Source organism: Bos mutus, chromosome 3 (genome assembly GCF_027580195.1).
Source record: "Bos mutus isolate GX-2022 chromosome 3, NWIPB_WYAK_1.1, whole genome shotgun sequence".
Classification (NCBI taxonomy): Eukaryota; Metazoa; Chordata; class Mammalia; order Artiodactyla; family Bovidae; genus Bos; species Bos mutus.
In genome coordinates this window covers 32,521,026-32,533,249 of record NC_091619.1, presented here as the reverse complement: position 1 = coordinate 32,533,249, position 12,224 = coordinate 32,521,026, and the positions used below count along the sequence as shown (strand labels likewise).

Genomic DNA, 12,224 nt, shown 5'->3' with positions numbered 1-12,224 from the left:
GGGGAGGCAACAAGGCATATTTACAGTCTCCACCCATATTTCGGAAGAGTTTTCATTTCACAGCAGGGAGGAAGTAATTAATATTCAAAATGACCTTGGTAAAACCAAACAAACCCAACAAACAAACCTGGTGTGCAAAATGAAGAAAAAGAACCTTAGTAACATACTATACCAGAAACAACTCGCTTTACTCTCTAGTAAAGTGTATATTAGTGGTTTCTCACAAGACTAGACAAATATAGGATGGAAAAAGGCTGAGTCAGAGGGTGGTAGGTATTTAAGCAGTAACACAGCGATACTGTTTTGTTTTGTTTGGGGTTGTCTCAAAGTAAGCACAACGCTGAAAAGCAAAAGGACAGGAAAAGCAGTCGTGAAAACACTGCACCCCCCACGGGTATGACTCTGGTCTGTCAGGTCGGTCCAGTTCTAGCCACCTGATTGAAGAGCACTATAGAGGCTAACACGTGAATTCAGAAGGCAAGCAAAAAAGCGGCTGAAGCAACAGGTTTAGAACATAATTCAACCAAGAGAAGGAATTTAGTAAAGGATTCAAAACATGCAGAGATCAGAGAGGAGGTTTTCATTTGCTACCATAATAAAAACTGGAAATAGGCATCTTCTTAAGAGAAACCCAAGTAAGACGGTAGGTGTTGTGAGAGGGCATCAGAGGGCAGACATACTGAAACCATAATAACAGAAAACTAGTCAATCTGATCACACGGATCACAGCCTTGTCTAACTCAATGAAACTAAGCCATACCGTGTGGGGCCACCCAAGACGGGTGGGTCATGGTGGAGAGGTCTGACAGAATGTGGTCCACTGGAGAAGGGAATGGCAAACCACTTCAGTATTCTTGCCTTGAGAACCCTATGAATAGTATGAAAGGCGAAATGATAGGATACTGAAAGGGGAACTCCCCAAGTCGGTAGGTGCCCAATATAGTACTGGAGATCAGTGGAGAAATAACTCCAGAAAGAATGAAGGGATGGAGCCAAAGCAAAAACAATACCCAGTTGTGGATGTGACTGGTGATAGAAGCAAGGTCCAATGGAGATCAGTCCTGGGTGTTCATTGGAAGGACTGATGCTAAAGCTGAAACTCCAATACTTTGGCCACCTCATACGAAGAGTTGACTCATTGGAAAAGACTCTGATGCTGGGAGGGACTGGAGGCAGGAGAAGAAGGGGACGATAGAGGATGAGATGGCTGGATGGCATCACTGACCCGATGGACATGAGTTTGAGTAAACTCCGGGAGTTGGTGATGGACAGGGAGGCCTGGCGTGCTGCGATTCATGGGGTCGCAAAGAGTAGGACACGACTGAACTGAACTGATGACATACATGTGTGATATTTATCACAGCAGCATTAACAATAGTGAAAAAACTACAACTTAGGTGTCCAAGAGAATAATGATTAAGTAAATTCTTTCAATCTAACAAAAATGATAAGAATTTGACAAATATGGTACGAGCAGTGACCAATCAGAATGGTTATAGTTCATAACATCAGGTGTTGGTAACACTTCCATGCTGGCTGGGGTGGGGGTGTACTTGTAGAAGCTATGGAGGCACCTGGGGGCAGGCAGGAAATCACCTTTTATTAACTGGTATGGAAGGCTTTCAATTCATTAAAAAAACTATGAATAGCACCACAGTGCCAGTACATGCTGGTTACATGCCGTATCTGGCCACTGGCAAGGCAACAGCTAATGGTACCAAGTTCTTATTCCATGATAGGTGCTGCAAAGCAAAACTCTCAATGGCTCTAAGGTGGCTGCTATTATCATCTTTCTTTTACAGATGACAAAAAGACTCAGGGAGGTTAAATGACTTACCCAAGTTCATTCTGCTCACAAATAATGCTGAGATTCAACCCCAGGCCTATATGCCAAGAGGTAACTTTACACTGTACCATGTTGCTTCCTAAGACTACAGAGTTATATGGTATAACATTAAAGGGGAAAAGTCAAGATAATAAACTGTAAATAAGATTACTTGACTTTAAGGTGAATTTTTTTTCATTTAAAATTTCCAATGTTTTATAATATGGTTGCATTGCTTTTTTAATGGAAGGTGAATTGGTAAGGAAAACTGTATCATAAAGAATTTTACAACAGCAAAGTTTCTTAAAAAATGGAAAGAGTTTACTAAAGTTACAAAAATCTTAACGCATTTTTTTCCTTCCCAAACAGGATACTTTTCATCTACCCGAAATGGTTCAACTAGTTTTCTAACTTAATATACAAAATCACCTATAAATTACAGTCCCTTCTAGAATTAGGATTCTGTAATACCTTGTCAATCCTTATCAAACAAATAAAAATACTATTAGCCTAAGAATTATTAAAGAAGACAAGACATTCCTTCATTCGATTAATATGTACTGCCTGTTATGTGTCAGTCATTTAGCTAGTTGCTGGAGAACCCCAAGTTAGTCAAGAACCTGCCTTCATGCAGTGTACAACAATTTCAAGATGGCAATTCTTTCTTGACCTCTTTTTTAAAATTAAAGTCTCTGTGTTGAAGGGCAGAAAGCACTGGCTCCAGACTCAGGAGCAGCAGTCAAGGGTCACCTATTGGGAAAGGGAGGCTGGACTGATATATATTAGAGTTTCAACATGGGTTCGCTCCCACCTTGGCCAACGTCAACAATCAATCAAAGAACCCTCAGAAAGTATGGTGGCTCCAGGGACATCCTTTGGCCCAGAGGGTAATTTCTATATTATCTGCTGAAATGTCAAATTTCTTTAGGTCCCTAGGCAGAAAATGGGATAGGCACACACGATTGAGAAGACAATCAGCAACTTCTGGGAGTTAGCTGGCTTTGAATCTTACAGGTAAGGAAAAGAATCCTACCCTTTAACCAAGCTGGACCTTTGAAAAGACAACTCTCAAACTTTGTGAATGTCACAGTACAGACTATAGTCCCAGAACATATATTACCATCATCATTACCAGGCACTTTGGTAGGCCTGACCTGAGAACCTCCTTTGGACCTAAAAACAATCTGTTGGGGGCTCATAACATTAGATGAAAAATATTATCTAATATTTTAGATATTAGGTATCTAACTTCCCTGGCAGTCGAGTGGTTAGACTCCACACTCTCACTGCCAGGGCTTGGGTTCAATATCTTATCAGGAAACTAAGATCCCTCAAGCCACATAGTGGGGCCAAAAAAGAAAAATCACTTGGAAGGTAGAGTAAGGATTGTTACATCAGGAGTATAAAACCATTTGTCCTCATAATAAGTAGAAAGATGGTTAAACTCTATGCTGCTGCTGCTAAGTCGCTTCAGTCGTGTCTGACTCTGTGCGACCCCAGAGATGGCAGCCCACCATGCTCCCCCATCCCTGGGATTCTCCAGGCAAGAACACTGGAGTGGGTTGCCATTTCTATTCTATGCTACCTCCCCACAAATAAATATCCATTTAAATAAACATACACACACTCCTATAGACTCTTCCTTTACCTTCTTTTACTGTTCTGCCACTCAGTCAGGTCAACCTTATTTCCTTGGAACTAGATTCCTTTTCATGCTGCTTTAGGTTGCTAATTAGATATTAAAAAATGTGCTAAGGGCGACAATCTGGTGAAAATTTAAGATGGCCAGAAGATCTTTTAAATCAACTGTTAGATCCCATCATGCCTAGAAAAGCAGAGAACTTACAGTCACAATATGTTACTCAATCAAATTCCCCAATCATATGCTAGGCATCTCACCTTCGATATAGCTTGGACTGTCCAAAAGTCATAATTACCAGTGGTACATGGAAGGTGGTTAAGACTAAAATGATCTGGAGAGACAAAAGCATGTGGTCAATAAGAAACATAATCCAATTATATGTTTGCAACATCTGAATATCAGAAAGATTGCCAATAATTCTACTTCACAGTAGCCTATATTGTAATACATCTGAAAACCAAGAAGGACCAAGTGATTATGGCTTACAATGATTCAAATTCTCAGCTAATTTTGTTGAGATGGTCCCACTGCTTACACCTGATGCAGTGTGAAACAGAGCTGCTGCTGCTGCTGCATCGCTTCAGTCGTGTCCGACTCTGTGCGACCCCATAGACGGCAGCCCACCAGGCTCTGCCGTCCCTGGGATTCTCCAGGCAAGAACACTGGAGTGGGTTGCCATTTCCTTCTCCAATGCATGAAAGTGAAAAGTGAAAGTGAAGTCGCTCAGTCGTGTCCGACTCTCAGTGATCCCATGGACTGCAGCCTACCAGGCTCCTCTGTCCATGGAATTTTCCAGGCAAGAGTACTGGAGTGGGGTGCCATTGCCTTCTCCGGAAACAGAGCTAATCAACTCCAAATAACAGTAAAGGAAGAATTTAACTGTTTTGTATCCACATTATTCTAAGATATTCTCAGTCAAGAATCATCTCTTTCTGATTACAAGGCTAGAATAGGGTGAATGCTCTAATAGAGGTTGCTATGTCACATCTGTCCTTTTCTTCTTCTCCCTGCTATTAGTTCTCCATGAAATCAATTTTTTAAATAAGTATTTTTCTAGAGAAAACATGCATGAAGATATGATTGTGATAGATTGGAATAAGAGGCTAGGGAGTCTCATACAGCCATTTAACAAGAAATCTTGGAGATATCAACTATCTTAGATAAAGTGATAAATCATGGGAAATAGTGAACAACTCAAATTTTAGAAGCAAATGAGACAGGCTTAAAGAAATTCTACCAGCAATTTAAAAATTAATAACTTGTTCTTTAGTACAAAAATTGTATTTCTTTTGGCTTCTGATATAGCCTCACGTGCCTCAATGCTCTGATACATACATTACTGGAATACTGGAGGGCATGAGCTGTGGTCCCTGCCCTTGCTCAGGCAGGATAATAACAGAGCAGGTAATGTCAAGCCCTGTTCAAGACCTGAGGCCAATGAATCCTCAGCAAACCTCTTACTGGAGTCAGGTTACATGCTACGAGGATTAAGGAGAAGCTTACTGACTGTCTCATTCCCCCAATCCTGGCAGTACCTACCTCCTTTGTGGTTGGGGGAAGGACAACAGATGGAGCTGAACAGTGATAAGCCCATGGCTGCCACAGTCCTTTAACACTAACTATGGGAAAGGATACAGGAACAATACAATTCGGAGGAAAAATGCCAACATGTATAATGTGCCGTTTTCTACTTCCACACAGAAATTTTCCCAAGAATTGTAAGGCTCCCTTTTCACACAGCACTCTTCTCTTTTCTTCTTCTTGCTCATCTTGATATCAAGCAGCCACCAAAGACTAAAAAGGTGTCTAGTTTCTATTATGGAAGAAGGTGGTCACAAGATGTTCCTAGTTCTAAAAGCAAAACCAAACCAACCACAGCCTTCTGGAAGTCTGTCCTACAAATGCATTTCCTACAGCTGAAGTTGGAGACAATTTCAGAAGGTAAAACATTTAGCACTTAAACTCCCCCAAATCTACACCATCTTCTTGCTAGGCTGAATCAACAAAGTCAAAACATTACTTACCCCAGTGCTGTCTCCAACCCAGGACAAGGATACTGAGCCACTGAGATCATCGAATACATGCTATAAGGGGGGAAAAAAAAACTCATTTAGAAATGACATCTCCTCTTCAATCTTTGACTTCTTTAAATAACACAGACCACTATTACTTTCAAAGTAATTATCTTTACAATTAAAAGGGGATATGGATTTCTGGAACAAAATTTGGAAAAGACAGCATTTAACTACTTAACCTGAATCACAAATAACTTGGAAATTTTAATTCTCTCTCACACAAAGTAAGCCAAGCAGATGAGTTCTCTTCACTGTACCAGATGGGGAGATGGGATAATCTATTTGCTTTCTCCAACAGAACTAAATATAAAGATACAAAAAGTATTCTTAGGATATTTTAAAACAAGAGATCACAGCCCACAATGATAGATATAATTGTAACCCAATCAGCATAATTTAAATTTTTCTAAGGAGCCTTCACAGTACAGCCAAATAGCTAATAGCTGGATTCTTTTTGTTTCTAGGCTAATACACCCAAATGACAAGGGAAAGAAGCAAGAGTAAATGCCCTTGTTTCACCTTTTTATTTAATAATAATAACTACAATAGTAATAATATTAATAATAATAGAACCACCTTAATAAAGTTGTGGTGAAAGTGAGGAGACAAAAAAGGGAAAGCTGGTATGCTGTATCCAAAATATGGTAATCATATTAAAATTCATTATAATAATTATTGTAGGTCCTTTCAAATTTTGGTTTTCCAATACTTTCTTCTCTATTTATAAAATAATATATATCCATTATAGAAAAAAGTAGATAATAATATTGTTGTTTAGTCGCTAAATCCTGTTTTGACTCTTGCGACCCCATGGACTGGAGCCTGTCAGGCTCCTCTGTTCATGGGATTCTCCAGGCAAGAATACTGGAATGGATTGCCATTTCCTTCTCCAGGGGATCTTCCCAAGCCAGGGATCGAACCCATGTCTCCTGCTTGGCAGGTGGATTCTTTACCACTGAGCCACCTCGGAAGCCCAGACAATAATAGAGAGAGACAACAAAGAAAATATAAATCTTATCACACAGAGATACACATAAAGTTAACATTATGTGTATAATCTACTAGTCTCTATCACTTTTTTAACCAATAAAGAAATAATACCAAAAAGGCAACACTGGCACTTGGTAAAAACTTCTTACTACATATATTAATATTAGAAATGTATACAGTAAGAAGTGAAGATCCTTCCTCTTCCCCACCACAACCTCACCACAGCCCCACCACCCAGAGGAGTTAGTAGTTTGTTGATGACTATGCTTTTCTTTTATGAAGACTTAAAAATATTACAAAGATTTTAAGAGTCTTAAATATGCCTTGCCTTTCCAAATATGAGCAGTTCCTTAGGAGCCAAGGATATAATTTTTATAGTCATTTTTATAGTATGCCCTGTGCCTACCATGATACTTTGCATGCTCAATAAGCATCTGTTGAATTATACATCCTTCCCAAACCACAAAGTTGATTCAAAATACAGCATGTCTATAAATGGTGGGATTCCAGCTGCATGGTCACTCAAGCCACCAATCGCAACAGAGATGTCTGAAGAAACAGAACTCACACATTAACTGTTTGGCTTACCTTCTAAGTTTCTTTGGTGGTCCTACTAGATGGGTCGCTAAATTCACTTACGCTACTTTCCCCTGTACTGTAAGCAGCTTTGAGGTCGACGGAATCTCTTGTACAATCTCTGTAAATAGTACACTCAGTGCCACACAGACGGCTTGCTCAGTAAACGCTAGTTAACTCTCAAATGCTCAGAGCTTCTCATAGCCACTGCAGGACAGAAAGGCTATTCATACATGTAAGCTGGCCAAGCATCTGAGAAAAAGTAGGTCTGCTGCTAGAGACATCTGGAACCAGAAGCTTAAAAACTAACACAGCAGCGCGTCTTCTAAGATACCACACAGAGCAAGACAGCATGTTCTCTTGAGTGAGGATACAGTGTCTGAAATTACATCAATGAGCTCCTTGAGGAGAAACAGGGATATCCAGAGTTTCCACAAATACCAGACAGACTGCACGGGCTAACAGTCATCTAAACAAAGGCTATCTTTCCAAGACAGGCTCTGGGCACAAAAGCTGATTAGGATAAAAGAAAAATTCCATCACTGGAGCTCTTGCTAGCTTGATCAAGCTTTCACTTTTCAGGCAATGTTCTACACACCTGACGCAGTCAGCAGACACACTGGCATTACTCATATCTTCTATTGCTCAGTCACAGAAAGAGGAGGACTATTAGATGACACTAGCAACCCTCAACTTAACCCAAACAAATCAAAGTACAGTTGACCTCATTCACCATCCAGAGTTCCTTTGGGAAAATGGAAGTGAAATTCATTAACTGTTATAGTGGCCTTCTGCTACCCTTAGTCTTCCCTTCCCAGCAACCAATTACATTTTACTTTTGAAAATGCATAAACTCACTGAGAAAACTCATCCACCTAGAGAAAATGCAATTAATTTTTTATATTTCAGTCTCTACCACTCTTATAGTGCTGTAAATAAAAGAAAATAATGAAATCAGATCTATCAACAGACCAAAGCCCAGATAGAAAGAAAAGGTCATATGGAAAGGAATCAAATCCAGGAGAATTGGGGAACCAAGACCACAGACTCAATCCTACCCCTTTAACAGGAAGATTACAGATGTCCAGGAGAAGTGTGGACAATCTGGTCATGGTTAGGAGACAGAATTTACAAATGTCAGCAAAAGGCCATTAATTCTACTGCTTATTTATCATGTTTAACAAAATATACATGTCATTCTACACTGTGGTAGCATCTTAGACATTTCAAAACATGTATTACTTCTAATTATAGCAACAAGAATCATGCCTGCCTGCCTCATTAGATCTGAAGCCCATCTGGTTCAGGGACCAGATGAACAGGGACCAGGCCTGTTCATTTTAGCAACTAATACACAGCATAGTGTGCTCAGCTGCTAAGTCGTATCTGACTGTTTGCTACCCCATGGACTGTAGCCTACAGACTCCTCTGTTCATGGGATTTTCCAGGCAAGAATACTGGAATGGGTTGCCATTTCCTCCTCCAGGGAATCTTCCTGATCCAGGGATTGAACCCACGTCTCCTGCATTGGCAGGCAGATTCCTTATTGCCGGCACAGTGGTAAAGAATCCATCTGCTAACGCAGGAGACACAGGAGACGTGGGTTCGATCTCTGAGTTGGGAAGATCCCCTGGAGGAGAGCATGGCAACCCACTCCAGTATTCCTGCCTGGAGAATTCCATGGACAGAGGAGTCTGGTGGGCTAGAAAGAGTTGGACATAATGGAGCAACTGAGCGCGGCACAAACAGCATAGCACATGGAAGACAATGAAGATTAAATTCATTTCTTAGAAGAACTACTTTCAGAGCTCTGAAAGGGAGGATATGGAGTGAAAAGATATGGCCAGATCCACTTAATTTCCTCAAGACAGAAATGAGTATGCAATGTCAAAGTTCTATTCTGAGAGGACTTCTGTTTCCAGCCAAGATGGAGTAACATGGATCAGATTTACCTTCCACCTGAAACAACTAAAAATAAAATAAAATAAAAACCAACACAGAATACATAAAACAGAGGTTTCAAGACACTGGACTTTTGGCAATGAAGGACAATGATCCCTGAAAGAGAAGCAGCAAACGATGGCCTACATCTGCCCTAGTGTACTGTCCTGAAATAATTTTCAGGCCATGGTACAGGGAAGGGGAGACAAGGCAGAGTCCAGAGGTCTTTCTCCTTTGAAGAGATGAGCTGACAGTCTGGGGAAGCCAAAGAGGCTGGAGTTCATAGTGAAGTGTGTGACAGAGGTGAGAGCTGTACAGAATGAGAACAGTGGAGATCTACAGATGTGGGCTCCCTAACCACCCTGCCAAGTTTTCTCCTGAGTACTAATCATCACATGGATGCTAGGAATCTACCAGAGGCCAGGGTAAAAATTGAAGGAAACAATATCAGGGCCTTAGTCAGGACCAGAAACAATTCCTGTTTCCAACAACCATACAGAAAACCTCATATTTCACAAGGAACTGGATAGAATACTCAGAAAAGTTTTACCTTGGTAATGAAGAAAAGTTAACCCAAACACTATTCTAGTTTTGCCTAAAAAACTTAAAAACAAGACTGAAAACGATCAAACTATTGTCAAGTAACCTAACCATGACCCAGAACAAAGTTCAAGGATACTTACAGGAATATTAAAATATATAGCACTCAAGCAGATAAAACTCACCATGTCCAACAGTTAACAACAACAACAAAAATCCAGACATGCAAAGAAGAAAACAGGACCTATAATGAGGAGAAAATCAATCAAACTGACCCAGAAATAACACAAATAATAACATTAAGGACATTAGAAGTTATAATAATACTCCAGATGTTCACTCAAGAAGCTAGAGAATAGACTGAGCAAAGATGAGCATTAAAGATATGGAAGAGTATTTTAAAAAACTCAGATTGGACTTCTAGAGATGAGAAATATACACCCTAGATGAAAATTACAATGAATAGGATTAACAAGAAATCAGACATTGCAGAAGAGAAGATTAATAAACTGGAAGCCATACCTAGTGGAAACTATCCAAAGAGAAACACAGCAAAAAAAAGGCCAAAAATATAAATATTAACAAAGAATCACTGAGCTAAAGAACTTCAAGCAACTATATATAAACCAATAAATACACACACACACACACACACACACACACACACACACACACACATATATATAATTGAAGTCTGGAAGATGTGGAGGGTGTGAATAGAAAAAATTGAAGAAATTATAACCAAAGATTCCCCAAATTTAATGAAAAATATAAACCCAGAGATCCAAGAACCTCACAAACCCCAAGCTTAAGAAACACAGTGAAAACTATACCAGGGCAAATCATGTTCCAATTGTTCAAAATTGGTGATAGATAAAAATCTTACAAGTATCCAGAAGAAAAAATGATATTACATACAGAGGAATAAAGAATCATAGAAGATCTCTCTTCAGAAACAATGCAAATCAGTGTATCAAAGTCTTTAGAGAACTGGGGAAAAACTGTAAAGACAGAAATCTACACCCAGGGAGAATACCTTTTAAAAGGTCGGGTTTTAAAGAAGGGTTCTGTTCTGAACTTTTCCAATGGTCCTCACCATTATCTGGCAGGATTTTTTTAAAGTTTATTTTATTGAAGTATAGTTGATTTACAATGTTGAGTTTAATTTCTGCTGTACATCAAAGTGACTCAGTTAAACATGTATATATTCTTTTTCATAATGGTTTATCCACAGGATATTGAATACAGTTCCCTGCATTATACAAAGTAGAATCTTGTTGTTTATCCATTCTTCTACAATAGTTTGCATTTGCTAATCTCAAACTCCCAACCTCCCTCCCCTGCAGTCCCTTGGCAACCACACGTCAGTTTTCCGTATCTGTAAGTGTGTTTTTGTTTTGTAGATATATTCATTTGTGTCCCATTTTAGATTTCACATGTAATTGATATCATGGTATTTGTCTTTCTCTTTCTGACTTACTTCTCTTAGTACGATAATCTCTAGATCCATCCATGTTGTTGCAAATGACATTATTTTATTCTTTTTAATGGCTGAGTAATATTCCATTAGGGCTTCCTAGGTGGCACAGTGGTAAAGCATCTGCCTGCCAATGCAGGAGACACAGGTTCAATCCCTTGGTCAGGAAGATCCCGTGGAAGAGGAAATGGCAACACACTCCAGTATTCTTGCCTGGAATATCCCGTGGACAGAGGAGTCTGGCAGGCTACAGTCCAGGGGTTGCAAAGAGTCAGACACAACTGAGTGACTAAGAACACACATATACACAATATTCCATTGCACACATACATTTTCTTTATCCATGCATCTGCTGATGGACATTTAGGCTGTTTTCATGTCTTGGCTATTGTAAATAGTGCTGCTTATGAACACAAGGGTGCATGAATCTTCTCAAATTATAGTTCTGTCTGGTATATACCCAGGAGTGAGAATGCTGGATCATATGACAATTCCATTTTTAGTTTTCTGAGGAAACTCCATACTGTTTTCATAGTGGTTGCACCCCATATTGTGGGTGTTTCTTTTTGACAGCCATAAGAGAGGGACTACACCAGTGCAAAAGATCTGAAAGACAGCTGAAATCCCATTTTTCCATGTAAAACCAACCATTCTAGTTCCTAGTTATCAGAGCTTGAATGATCTCTTCTTAGGTATTACTTTGCACAGTTCTTATGGATGCTGTTTGTACAGAACTCTCCAAGTACTGTTGCTTGTACTCTCAAATTATGCTGGGACTTCTTAGATGGTAAATAGTATGATCTGGTATTACCTGTCAGGCCTAGCACAAGATCTTACAAGATATTAAGTATCCCATGAATAATTCCATAAAAGTCTATTCACAAACCCCTGCTACCAAAATAGACCTGTGTGTAACCCCTCCTCTAATGTGGTTTCCACCATTTCGGTAAATAATGGCTAAATAGGGTTTCTTCCCATGCCCTTACTGCCAGCCGAAACATTATTAAACACTAGTGTGTATTCTTGAGTGTTCACATGTACAATAGTGATCTTATTCCTCTCCTTCCACTGTAGTTACCATCAACTCCATATAGTCAAAAATTGGTGAAGTTCCCCCAAATACATCAAAGTGTTTAGAGGCAATGGCCAGGAGGAGAC

At 39.6% G+C, this 12,224-nt stretch overlaps 1 protein-coding gene across 6 annotated transcripts in view; it reads right to left on the bottom strand.

Annotated features, from left to right (window-relative positions):
* The window catches only part of SORT1 (sortilin 1), a 66,788-nt gene that overhangs the window by 39,120 nt on the left and 15,444 nt on the right, over positions 1–12,224 (bottom strand). For 4 of the 6 annotated variants that reach the window (XM_070367541.1, XM_070367542.1, XM_070367544.1 and 1 more), the window contains exons 2-3: positions 5,492–5,551; positions 3,725–3,798 (exon numbers count right to left, since the gene is read on the bottom strand). In XM_070367541.1, coding sequence (XP_070223642.1) covers positions 3,725–3,798; positions 5,492–5,551 — 134 coding nt within the window. Of the gene's footprint in view, positions 1–3,724; positions 3,799–5,491; positions 5,552–5,761; positions 5,781–7,120; positions 7,311–12,224 lie in introns of those variants that run through there. The other 2 variants (XM_070367545.1, XM_070367546.1) reach the window with 2 other exon arrangements.